This window comes from Geotrypetes seraphini, chromosome 15 (genome assembly GCF_902459505.1).
Source record: "Geotrypetes seraphini chromosome 15, aGeoSer1.1, whole genome shotgun sequence".
Taxonomy (NCBI): Eukaryota; Metazoa; Chordata; class Amphibia; order Gymnophiona; family Dermophiidae; genus Geotrypetes; species Geotrypetes seraphini.
Genome location: NC_047098.1, coordinates 27,802,943 through 27,815,876, shown reverse-complemented (window position 1 = coordinate 27,815,876; position 12,934 = coordinate 27,802,943). Strand labels below are relative to the sequence as shown.

The window sequence follows — 12,934 nt, the reverse complement described above, 5'->3', positions numbered from 1 at the left end:
AGAAATTGCCCCAAGAGTAGGGTTACCAGATTTTCCATCTGGAAAATTCAGACCCCCTAGACCCGCCCTCAGGCCTACCCAGTCCCACCCACCCCCCACCCCGTCATGACCCAGATCCCATCCCCAAACCCGCCCCAGCCACACCTCCAATCCCACCCCCGCTGCCTCTTCTCGTTGGGCAGCACATCCTCACATGCACGGGTGAGATGCAATGACATCATGCACACACATGTGTGACATCATCGAGTCATATCTGCGCATGCACGCATGCCCTCCTGCACGAAGGAAAGCTTTTCAAAACCCGGACAAAGGGCCGGGTTTTGAAAAGTCATCAGGACCCCTGGACATGTCCTCAAAAGGAGAATATGTCCAGGGAAATCCAGACATCTGGTAAATCTACCCAAGAGGAACCTGCTTTTAATCTTTACCCTATAGCACAGATTATAACTGTCCCCGTGATATAATTCAGGTCTAGTTCCTTTACCCACATTTTCCCCTGTTGTATTCAGTGGCCCTGCTGCTCAGTTACCTTTCTCTCTAGGAATATAGAAGGTGCCTCTGCTTGAACTGTTCGGTCCAGCGCTCAAAAGACAGCCAGGCGGGCTCACACATACTCGGCCATGGAAAGGGGGCTTATGTGATTGAGCAAAATACAAATTCCTATAATAAAGAAAAGTTATGTTACAAGTCATATCAGCTGAAATACCAGGCAGCCCTACCAGGTGTATCCTACCCAAATCAGCATATCAGGCATATCAGGCATATCAGCCACAGCACACAGGTCTAGGTAGCCATGAAGTATTTACAGACTTAGCAGAGGATCAAAGCAATTATGGTCAGTTTGTGACCTGAAGACGAATGAATCCTTAAGAAACATGTCTCTCGTTTTGTGAGTGATTACCGCGTCAGTTGCTGCTTTTCATCTGCCACATAGAAACTGAAGTCAAACTTCCAGCCCCGCCTGCTGTCACAGGTTGATGATGTAAGCAACCATTTCCTGGTGCACACCTTTTTGGATAGCCCTACGGTGGACACACAAGCAGTCAACTTCTTGGTGAAGTTACCGAAAGGAACGTTATACACCTAAACAATGAATTAATGAAAATATACGTTAAACCTACAGCATAGTTAATGGTGGCAGATAACAAGATGAAAGAGTTCTGAGGCATTCTTGCAAGGTTCCCTTCTCACCCAAGCCAACACTAATAGACCGGTCACCTTTTGGATTATTCCCATTGCATCACTGGTGTAGTAAGGGGGGGGTGGTCTGTCCCAGCTGCCGTCTTGGTGAGGGCGCAGACACCTGTCCTTCTTTCTGTACCCCTGCTTCTTCCTCACCCCCCGCCACACATGCGCACCGCTTCCCTTCCCCACAAACGTTATTTCTGTAACGTTTGTGGCACGGACAGCAGCCAGCAGCATCGGCTCTTCCTCTGATGTCACTTCCTGGAGCCATGCCTACAACTCCACCCAGACCCACACGCAAGGGCCCCATTCTAGCAGCAAGAGGGAAGGCCTTCCTAAAATGTCATTTCTTGCTGCCGCTGGAAGGAGGAGGCTGCTCAGCAGGAGATCCCAGCTCATTGGTAGGAGCACAGGAGATGGTCTGCAAAAGCAGGAATCTCCCACCTTTGCCAGGTCTGTGCATGCAATGTATCAGCTTTTCAGGTTGGCCTGGGTGAGGTGGCAACTGTAATCCAGAGGCTATTACCCTAATCTGGAATCACTCTGTGACTGTAAAATCTAGAGATGGGATAGGACATAGTGCAAAGCTAGATCTAAATTCACCATGGGACCAAACCAGAATTGTCATGTTATCAATGGCGTAATAAGTGGGGGGTGCGTGTTCTCCTCCCTGCCTCCCCGCTCCTTCCCGAACCCCCCACTGCTTGCGTGCACCCCTTCCCTTCTCTGCGCAAGCAGCATTAGGAACATGCTGCCCGCTTTGGGTGTCTCTCTCTGACAACACTTCCTGGCCTAGGAAGTGATGTCAGAGGGATAGCCAACACGACTTGGGCAGCAAGTTCGTGATGTTGCTTGTGCCTGGAAAATTAAAAAGGTATGGGGGGAAGGGGTGCCACTCACCCTCGCTATGCCACTGCATGTTATCTAGTTCAAGTTTTAGGCTTGTCCTGAATTTCTGGTGCATTATGGACCTGGAGCACCAATTATAATAATTAGATCTGTGTGCCAAATAAGGCAGGCTAGCGCATATCAATAAAAAAATAATTGAAGTTCAAAAGCAGGACTGGCTACAATGTCTCCCTCCTAAAACTAGGGAATTTGGCAACTGTGCAAACCAAATTTGTCTCTGAATTTATTGAAAATCATCAAAACTGGGGACAATCTAGAAACATCACTGCAATGTCAATGCTTTTCGGCCCGATGCACGAGGGATACTCAAAACGCTTCTGCACTTTTATTTTTTTTTTTTAACACTATTTATTAAATATCTTAATTAAGCAAAGTACATCAATTTTCCACATAATCACCCCATTTTGCTTGACTGACTAGTCACGTGACATTCTATGACATGCCCTCTCACCACTCCTCCCGCCCCCAACCATTTCCCACAAAAATATGAACGTACGGAAACTTTTTGAAGAACCCTCATACAAAAAAAAAAAAGCTGAATTCCCAAATTTAGATTCATAAACCCTCCCCCACTCCTGTTATATGCGTTAGCAGTTTTTTTAAATCACAGGCCATGGCGGTAAAAGTTCTGACAGGTATAGGAATTCTATGAGCGTCAGCGCTTTTATCGCCATGGCCAGTGATAAAAAAATGCTAATACGGCTTCATAAAAGGGGGGATCAGTTAGGTGCCTAACTATACCCCCTAAACTCAGCCATAGGCCCTCTTTTATCAAGCCCGATAGCACAAGCCGCTGTGGTAAATGCCCCGAAGCATATAGGGATTTAAAGGGCTTCAGAGCTTTTGCTATGTGGCACTCGCTACCTCGGCTTCATAAAAGAGGACCTAAGATTTCTATTGAAAATTCACCTAAATTTAGGTGCATAAAAGTTATCCTCCTAAATATAGGTCTATCATTCATTTGCCCATATTTTTTAACCCAATGTAGGTGCTTTGTGCTGAAAATCAATGCTGAGCTCCTAACTTTTTTCCTCATCCCTAAATCTGCCTCCGTTGCCAACCCACTTTTTAGCTTCCTAGACTTTGAAATTTAGTGAAATTGTGCACACAAATTTAGGAACATTCCTATTAAATTTTCAAAAAGGCCAATTTAGGGCCTAACTCTCAAACCCCCTCTTTTACAAAGCTGTGCGGCACAATGAAGCCCTATGGGCTTCAGGGCAGCTACTGCAGGTATTTATGTAGGTGGGTATATAGGCCATAGAGCTATGTGCTCAATCCATTAGATCGCTAGACAGTCTTTGGAACTTCAGAAAAGCCGTGAAAACCCTCCTCTTTACAAACCCAGCTCTTTGAAGACCCACGTCTACACCCCAGACGGATGGATCTCAAAGACACCATCTAATATACCAAACAAAATCTCGCTAAAACTCGCATGCCACCGCAAAAGTAACCTGAATTACTACCACATTCTCTAACAACAAAGATGCACCCACCTGCAAAGAATAGCTATTTTACCTCCATGTTATATCTACACTGAAAGTGCTGCAATTTAAACCGCCCTATGTCCACTGTCTGTATTTTTAAGTCTGCATGTTATGTCTATACTGTAAATGCTGTCTAAACCCCTTTGTCCATACTGTACATACTGTAAAGTCTGCATTTCTCACTAAAATTTGTCCTACCCATACTATGAATATATTCTTGTAACCCGTTGTGGGCTCCTTTTGGGGCAAAAATGCTGTCTGTAGCAAGTGCCAAGCTTTGGAATGCGCTGCCTGGTATTCTGCGATTTTGTGATGAGAGACTGAATTTTAAGAAAACGTTGTTAATGCTATTTGCTGCTGAAGCCTTACCATCCTGTAAATGTTTTTATGGGATTTTGTCTTTCCATCTTGTTGGATGAATTTGAAAAAAGGTTTTAATAATGATACTGTTAGTTAATGTTTTATTGTGTTTGTTCTGTCGAAACATGTTTTCGTATTTTTAATATGTATGCATGTAATTTTGTGAACTGCATTGTATTTATGCGGAATATAAATTTTTAAATAAATAAATGAATGAATGAATAAACAAACACAAACCTGGAATGATGGGATTTCCCCGTCTCTTGGGAGTACTGGTTGCCATGACATCGGGGTACTAGCATTGAGGGAGAGTCTGTACACAGTTGGATGATCTTTGACTTTGCATCTGGTGACATATACAGTACTTTGATGATCTGGAAAACAACATACATTTATTTTATAATGCATCCCCTGATCTCTTCAGTAAAAGGCAGGTGGGCAGGCAACCCTTAACATCGCACAGAACATGTATGGGACAGGGCACACAGGAATGCAAAAGATAGGTCAGGCAGGCAGCCACCTGCTTACCAAGGAATTACATGGCACAGGACAATAGGCAGACATAGTCTTTACCAGAGGATTGCTTGGGACAGGGAAGGCAAACAGTTAACCTCAACATCCCAACATCACCCAAGATTTGCATGGGACAGGGCAGACAGACAAGCAGGCAGGAACTGGCTTTACCTGGGACTAGAGGTCTGCACGGGAACGGGGATTGCGGGAATCCCGCGGGTCTTGCAGGGGTCCCGTGGGAATCCCCCCTAACCCACGGGACTTCCATAGGGACCCCCCTCTGGCCCACGGGACTCCCACGGGGACCCCCCTCTATCCAACGGGACTCCCACGGGGATGGAAGGCTTTGGAAGCAGGGTTCGTCCATATAATATAATGGACACGTTAGCCTTAGTAAAAAAGGGAGTTTATAAGTTAATTACCTGAACAGAAAACAAAAAAAGGGTTCCACCAAAGAGATTCCACAAGGAAAACAGCAGCGCAAACACAAAAGAAACTGTGGAATTGATGATCCTGTCAGAAGTAATTGCCGCTTTTTATGGGGATGGGCGGGGATGGAGGTAATTCCTTGTGGGGATGGGTGGGGACGGAGAGGATCCTGGTGGGGACGGGTGGGGATGGAGAGGATCCTAACGGGGACAGGTGGGGACGGAGAGAATCCTGATGGGGACAGGTGGGGATGGAGAGGATCCTGACGGGGACGGGTGGGGACAGAGAGGATCCTGGTGGGGACGGAGAGGATCCTGATGGGGACGGGTGGGGACAGAGAGGATCCTAAAGGGGATGGGTGGGGACGGAGAGAATCCTGGCGGGGACGGGTGGGGATGGAGAGGATCCTGGCGGGGATGGGCGGGAATGGGTGGGATTTCTGTCCCAGCACAACTCTCTACCTGGGACTAGGGTTACTAGATGTCTGGGAAATCCCAGACGTGTCCTCTTTATAGAGGACTGACCGGGTTCCCGGACAGACTTTCCACAACCCAGCAGTTTGGGTTTTGGAAAGCCCCGAGCTCCGGCTACGTCTGGATAGGGTTGCCAGATTTTCCTTTTGGAAAATCTGGGCCCTTAACCCTGCTCCCCAGGCCCATCCTAATCCCGCCCATCCCAAGCCCGCCCTAGCCCCGCCCCCCGATGCCTGCCTTGTCGGGCAGGAAGTCCGCGCATGCGCGAATGCTACGTGATGGTATCACATGCGTGTGCATGACGTCATCAGGTAGCGTCCGCGCATGCTTGGACTTCCTCCCTGCCCGACACAGCTTTTCAAAACCCGGACAAAGTGCCGGGTTTTGAAAAGCTGTCCGGGGAAATCCAGACGTCTGGAGGTCCTTCAACAAGCATGCGCAGTTGACATCAGATTGCATCTGCGCATGCTGGAGGCCCTCCAGACAGGGCCTGGAAGTCGGCATAAAAAAGATGAGGCAGAATGGGGCATGACTGGAGGCAGAACGGAGTGGGTTGGAGGTAGAATAAGGCAGGGGCTGGGGCAGAAAGTGGCGTGGCCATGCATCTGGTAACTCTACTTGGGACTGCATGGACAAGGCAGACATTGGCTGCGGAAGGGAATTATATGAGATAGGGCAGGCAGACAGGCAACAGATGCAGACTGGAGCTGCATGAGATGGGGCAGCGTTGGTTTTATTAGGGGGCTTGCAGGAGACAGGGTAGGCCGATAAGCACCGACATCGCCAGGAAATTACATAGGACAGACGAAGCAGACAGACCTTGGCTCCACCTAGTGGGCAGGAAGGTACAGAGCAGGTGGAAGGGAGCTTCACTTGCACCCGTGTGTACTCACCCTGTTCTCCTGTCTTGCTCGTGCTCACTGCATTGTCCCAGTGTGGGACAAATCCCCTCTTCTTTTTCTCCGAGGATGTCCGAATGTTGTTCTGGAGACTGTGAGGTTTCTCCTGAAATAAACCTAGCCCGCCCAAGGAATGTATTAATAGAATAACTGGAAAATAGGCGCCCGCCACCCGATGAGCACAATTACAGCATAGTAACACGGCACTGCAGCTTTAAGAGTACATTTAGGCCACACAAACAATATGTTCAACTTCTAGTGTTATCTCGAGAACTCTACCACCAGACACTTTGGGCTCCTTTTACTAAGGCTTTAACGCGCAGCATAGCGCAAGCTACATTGCCCTGCGCACTAGACCTTAACGCCAGCATTGAGCTGGCATTAGTTCTAGAAGCGTAGTGCGCGGTAATTTCCTGCGTGCGCTAAAAACGCTAGTGCACCTTAGTGAAAGGAGCCCTTTGTGGCCCTTTTACTAAAGGGTGTTAATCCCTCAATACACAGGCCCATATTCTATAAACAGCACCTTAAATTAGGCACCTAACTTAAGTGGAAAAAGTCATTTAAATAAGATTAAAAATCATTAAAAATATATATATATTGGTGCCGGCCTTCATCATAGCTACAGAGGTGCTTTAAGATGCCTAACACCACTGTAGGTGTGGCTAACTCTGGAAGCAGTGTTAGGCGTTGTGAAGCGCCTCCGTAGGGATACCGGATGTCCGGATTTCCCTGAACATGTCTTCCTTTTCGAGGACATGTCCAGGGGTCCGGACGGCTTTTCAAGACCAGGCACAGGAATTCACAAAGCAGAAGTGATGCAAATTTCCTAAAGCCGACACGGGAAATCAAAGACTGTCCACAAAAATGATAGGGGTGGGGGTTGGGGGGGGGGGGAACAAACACTCTGTACAATGTAGTTACGAAATGTCATATTGCCACCAGGCCAGCATCAGAATCCCAGAATTGCTGCTGTTATTTCTCGTCTGTAGTTTGATATTTTCCCTTTTATCATTTAGTTCAGGTTCATTATTGAATATTTTCCCGTTCTGTGTCTATAGAAAAATGACCTTGATGTCCGATTAAAATGAAAACTCTGTGGAGATGGTGATGTTCAAGATGCAGGCTTTATTTAAAAATATACAAATTCAAATTTTTTTGAATGCTATTTGGCCTCAAATTAATACATTGTTGGAAAATCATGTAGCGTATTATTTGGAATGATGATGAGGAAAAAAAGTCAAATTTCACCAGAGAATAACAAGCTTTTATTAGTCATGACAGGGGTTGCCATTCAGCATATAACCAACAACTGGAAGAATCATAGTAACCTTAGTTATACATTTTGGTGGAATACAATTTGTCATATATTCAAAATGGAAAGAGCAATAGCAATACAAAGAGGGACATATACTAAATTTATAAAAATATGGGGGCCATTGACAAAATATTGTAGTGAATAATCATCAGTTTTTCTCTTCTTCTTTTCTTTTTCTTCTTTATGGCACATCAGGAGGGGTGGGTAATGGAAATAATATTACATAATATGTTATAATATGTTATATAATGTGTATATGGTGATTGGAAAGCAGTTGAAGGGTGGGTGGTGGGGGAGGGGGTAAAAATATTATTAGAATTTTATGTAGTAGATATAAAAGTGATATTGTGTAATAATTTGTTGTAATTTAATATTTTGTGCACTTGATGTAAAATATGAAATTGAATAAAGAATATTTAAAAAAGAACAAAAAAAACAAATTCATAATCCACATAAAATATATCTAGGACCCAAATCGTTGGGAAATATGGACCCAACATGGTTCATGTTTCGACAATGTTGTCTTCCTCAGGGGTCCCTAAAAATCCTGGTATAAAAACACATGGATTAAAAACTGAAAACAATAGAGAATTGTAACTCTGCGCGGATGAGGATTCCTCAAAAAGCTTGTTTTCTTGATGTCCGATTACCGTACTCATTTGTTGTCCCCTGAAATTCTTTTGAGAAAATACCTTAAGGAAGTTCTGGGGATACCAAATTCAGAACAAATGATGTTATTTAACTGTTACTATGTTCCCAAGTGGCAGGAAAGTAATAAGAGAAAAAGGGGTAGACCAAATAGTTACTACAGATTTTGATCTTACGGGGCTTATAGAAGACTCCCAAGATTTAATACAAACCAGGTCTTCTCTTTTGATAGTTTGCTCCACAGAAATGGATAAGGCATTAATTATGAAAACATACTTCAAGAATAAAAATGCCATTTTCTGTGGAGCAAAGATTTCTATATTTCCGGACGTGGCCAAGTCAACACAACTTAGACATAGGGCCTTTTGGCTCTTAAGTCTAGGGTGTTGGCTTTGGATGCACTGCCACATACTTTCTTAAGTTTCCGTGCAAATTTTATTGAAATTTCAAGATAAGGATTTTCTTTTTTTTCTTTTTTTATAAATTCTTTATTCATTTACAATAAGTGTAACAATTTACAATAAGTGTAACAATAAGTGTAAATTTACAATAAGTGTAACAATATATCCAAACAAATTAAAAATAAATATAACAATTTCAATTTGAGCAATTTCTTAAATTACAGGAAGAAAGTAAAACGAGCTGATTATGTATTATGGAGGATAAAATTGGAATATTACACTGTATTTGATTTTTTGTGAATAATTTCTAAATGTTTTCTTATTTAGTATGCTTTATTTGGGTATCTCCTCTCTAAACGTGGACTAGATGGAATAATGTAAAAATTTAATTTAAATCTTTGAATATTTTTCCTGTATTTCCATATCTTGCATCCTTACGGAATGTAAAAGTACAAATATCTCAATTTTTTTAAAAAGACCTCGATGAATCAAAAGCTCAATGGAAATGTGAATAAACTGCTATGTCTTTATTGATGAATTTTTCTGTTTTAGTCACACTGGGGTTTGACTGGGATTACACGTGGTTTCTCTTCCTCACATGCAGGGCTGGTTCAAGGAACTGGGGTGCCCTAAGTCAACCCTTGCAATCTGGTATCTCTCTTCTCTCCTCCCTACCAGGGATCCGATGTATCCCCCCCCCCCCATCTCTCAAGTCTCCCCATCCTGCTGGACCAAGTGAGGCATTGGCTGAGGATATACTGAAGCCAAAATCCCAGTCAGGAATCTATCCCTCTAAAGTTTGAAGGCAGAATGTACTGGGACTTTAGTGTGATTTATCATCAGTGCCCTGGACCAGGGCCTTGCCTGATCCATAGGTTGAGCCGGCCCTGTCCACATGCAAACTTCCTCTGACACACACATATATACCAGAGGGGATATGATAGAAGTTTGTAAAAAAGTGGCACAGTGGAAGAGAATTTTAAAGGGGGGCATGAAAGTCTCCCATTGTGTGTTAATTAAGAAAATGCCTACAGAGTAGTCACTCAGTGGTATTCTAGCCTATTTTAATATTTGTTTTCCACTCTATCTTTAATATTCTAGGTAAATTATAACCCTTAGACATAAATTAATACAACCAATTCCATACACTCTGCTTAATAAGCCTTTTAAAACATTTTAAAGCTCCTTTTTAAATGCCTTCAAGATTTTTGACAATCGTGTTTCACATGGCAGACTATTCCACAATGCTAATCCCTTAACATAAAAATAGAATCTTTTTAATTCGTCTAGAAAACTAAATAAAAAGAAGGCACATCCAATTTATTCAAGAAAGAAGAACATAAGGATCTTGTACTGGCTGGTACAGATGAAGAAAGGAGGCAATCACTGGTAATATATGATTTACTACTATGAATATAGAAAAAGAAAAACAAATGTGGAACCAGATACTAAAAGTAAAACTTATTCCAACAATGTAAGCACAATGGTTGCATTGCATTAATGGTGACCAGACCCTACACGGGCCATGTTTCGACTTATCTAGCCTTCTTCAGGGGTCCTCAAAATGCAGTCACAAGCATTCAAAAAACAATAAATCTGTTAGATAAATGCTCTCATGGAAGTCATGGATTGAGAGCATTTATCTAACAGATTTATTGTTTTTTGAATGCTTGTGGTGCCATGCCTGCGCATGCACAGTGCCTGCCTCAGCTGATCACGGACCCACAAAGTTTATAGCGGATCCTCCCACCTCCGGTCACTGTGCGTATGTATGTGCCTACATATAAAATTAAAGACCACCCCCCACAGCTTCCAAAAACTCTAAGCCAACGTCGTCGTTCCCAAAAGCTCTAATTCAACGTCGTTGCTCCGGCAACTGATGCCCTATTACTTTAAAAAAAAACAATCCCAACAACTCCACCCTCAAATGAGAGAAACAGACACAAAATCTTCAAAAGGACAAACAGCAGAGGTGTTCACGCCACTCTCCTAACCAATAGTGAAGTAGAACAGGCGTGGTTTGAACTGGGAAATACGAAGGAGGAATAGGAGGAAAGGTTGAACAGTTCAAGGCAGAAGGACGGAAACCAATAAAGTTCACTCAGTGCTGCTGGACAGGGGAGGTAAAAGGAAGGGAAAAGGGCTACTGCAGGATAGGGGGAGCAGGGAAGGGGTACTGCTGGACAGGGAGGAAGTAAAAGGAAGGGAGAAAGGCTACTGCAGGACAGGGGGAGCAGGGAAGGGGTGCTGCTAGACAGGGGGGGGAATAAAAGGAAGGGAGAAGGGCTACTGCTGGACAGGGGGAGCAGGGAAGGGGTGCTGGTGAACATGGGGGAAGTTAAAAGGAAGGGAGAAGGGCTACTGCTAGACAGGGGGAGTAAGGACGGGTTCCTACTGGACAGGGGGGACAGACAGAAAGAAAGAAAGAAAGAAAACAGACAGCAGGTAGGGAGAGAGAAAGAAAGAAAGACAGACATAAAGAAAGAAAGGGGGCAGGGAGAGAGAAAGAAAGACAGACATACAGAAAGAAAGAAAGAGAAATAAATAAATAAATGCCTAAGTCTACACATCTATTCTAGCACCCATTAATGTAACGGGCTAAAAAAACTAGTTTATAATAAAATGACTACAAAGATTCACATTTTGGCAGACCAAAAATCAGTCTAATGGCCGAGTTTTGAAGTAATTGTAACCGACCTATCAACAATTTGGTACAATCAGCTAAAACAGAGTTGCAGTAATCGAATCTTGCTAAAATTAGTGTTTGGACCAACACCTGGAACCTCCGGTGCAACAGTAGAGGGATAGAAACAGGGCATTCTTTTATTTATGAGTCTACAATAAAGGTTTTAATATTTTCCACCATGCTTCTATGTCTGCTATCCATTACGGTTAAATAAGAAACAATTGTATAAACTGTCAAACAACACAAAAACACAAAGACAATCCATGAAACTATTGGCCAGCATGTTGAAAACAAATTATAGACTGTTTTCATGCACATTGTAATTAAGCTGTTCAATCTTTTTGCAGAGGATTTGTTCGAAGCACCAATATAGGAGGTTTCAAAAGCAATTTGGATGTGTTCCTAGAGGGAAAGACCATAAATATTATCAGCCAGGTAGACTTAGTAGAGTCATTGTTCATCCCTGGAAATTAACTATGGGAAACAGATGTGGTTTTGGGGATTTGCCTGGAACTTGCAAGCTGAACTGGCCACTATTGGAGACAGGATGCTGGGCTTGATGGACCTCAGTCTGATTCAGCAGGGCTTTTCTTATGTTATTATTTTCACCTGTCATGTCTCCCCAACCCTTGAGTCATTTTGGCTAGCAAATAGTGGGGAATGCAGACTCTTGGGCATAAAGGGATAAAGTAGGACTATATGGCACAGATCCAGATACTTGGCCACCATAATTACTGTAGGACATAGCTTGAATAGACTCCACTTTCTCAGCAGTAAATGGATACCCTGCTGGTTCCAAATTTGAGAGCCACGGAAGGAGGTATAAAGTAAATGAAAACTTGGAAGTGGTAGCAGCAGATGAATTGTAATAGGAACAATAAAGGAGATGTTACTACTCCAGGGATTCTGAGCTGCGATACCAAGGACATTCTGGAAAGTGGTAAAGACCCTCCTCTTCAACTAAAGTTACAACTGCAATCTACCCTTAAACTCCCTCTTCCTTCTACCCTTCCTTCTCCATTCTGAACCAGTACTTAAATTGCTGTATAATCCTTGTACTTAAACTACTGTATAATCTTTGTATTGCCTAATATCCTCCACTGTGAATGTTTGCTTGTAGGCCGTTCTGAGCTACTGGGAGGATGGGATAAAAATCGAAATAAATAAATAAGGCGGGATAGCAGAATGTGCAGTGCCAGAGGAAAACAATGGAGAACCAATGGTTTTAGTCTGCTTTTATGAGGCTATCTGTGCAGCCTGGATCCTCTTCTTATTGGATGTACAAAAAGGAAGAAACTGGGGGAGCTTTCTAGAAAGATCTGCTGACATTACCACTGATTTACTGCAGTGTTCAGCAGGCCATGAAAGTCTTCCAGACTGGCCTGGGGAAAGGAAGTAGAAATCAGATGCTGGACACCAGTGGATGAGGAGGGAAGTAAGGGATCAGTTACTGGACACCTTTGGGGAGAGGGAAAGGAGGGGAAGGAGAGATGATGGACACCTAGGAATGTAGGGAGAAGAAGGGATGCTAGACATGGGAATGGGAGATGCTGGACCGGGGAGTGAGATGTAGGGAAGATGATAGACAAAGACCAGACCACACACAACTGAAAATTTGCCTAGGGTGTC

General features: G+C 43.6%; 1 protein-coding gene across 2 annotated transcripts in view; it reads right to left on the bottom strand.

Annotated features, from left to right (window-relative positions):
• DISP3 (dispatched RND transporter family member 3) overlaps window positions 1-12,934 on the bottom strand; it is a 193,817-nt gene that overhangs the window by 20,712 nt on the left and 160,171 nt on the right. For both annotated transcript variants that reach the window (XM_033922857.1, XM_033922858.1), the window contains 4 exons: window positions 6,250-6,372; window positions 4,179-4,315; window positions 902-1,083; window positions 530-660 (listed from right to left, as the gene is read on the bottom strand). In XM_033922857.1, the coding sequence (XP_033778748.1) occupies window positions 530-660; window positions 902-1,083; window positions 4,179-4,315; window positions 6,250-6,372 (573 nt within the window). The remainder of the gene's footprint in view (window positions 1-529; window positions 661-901; window positions 1,084-4,178; window positions 4,316-6,249; window positions 6,373-12,934) is intronic.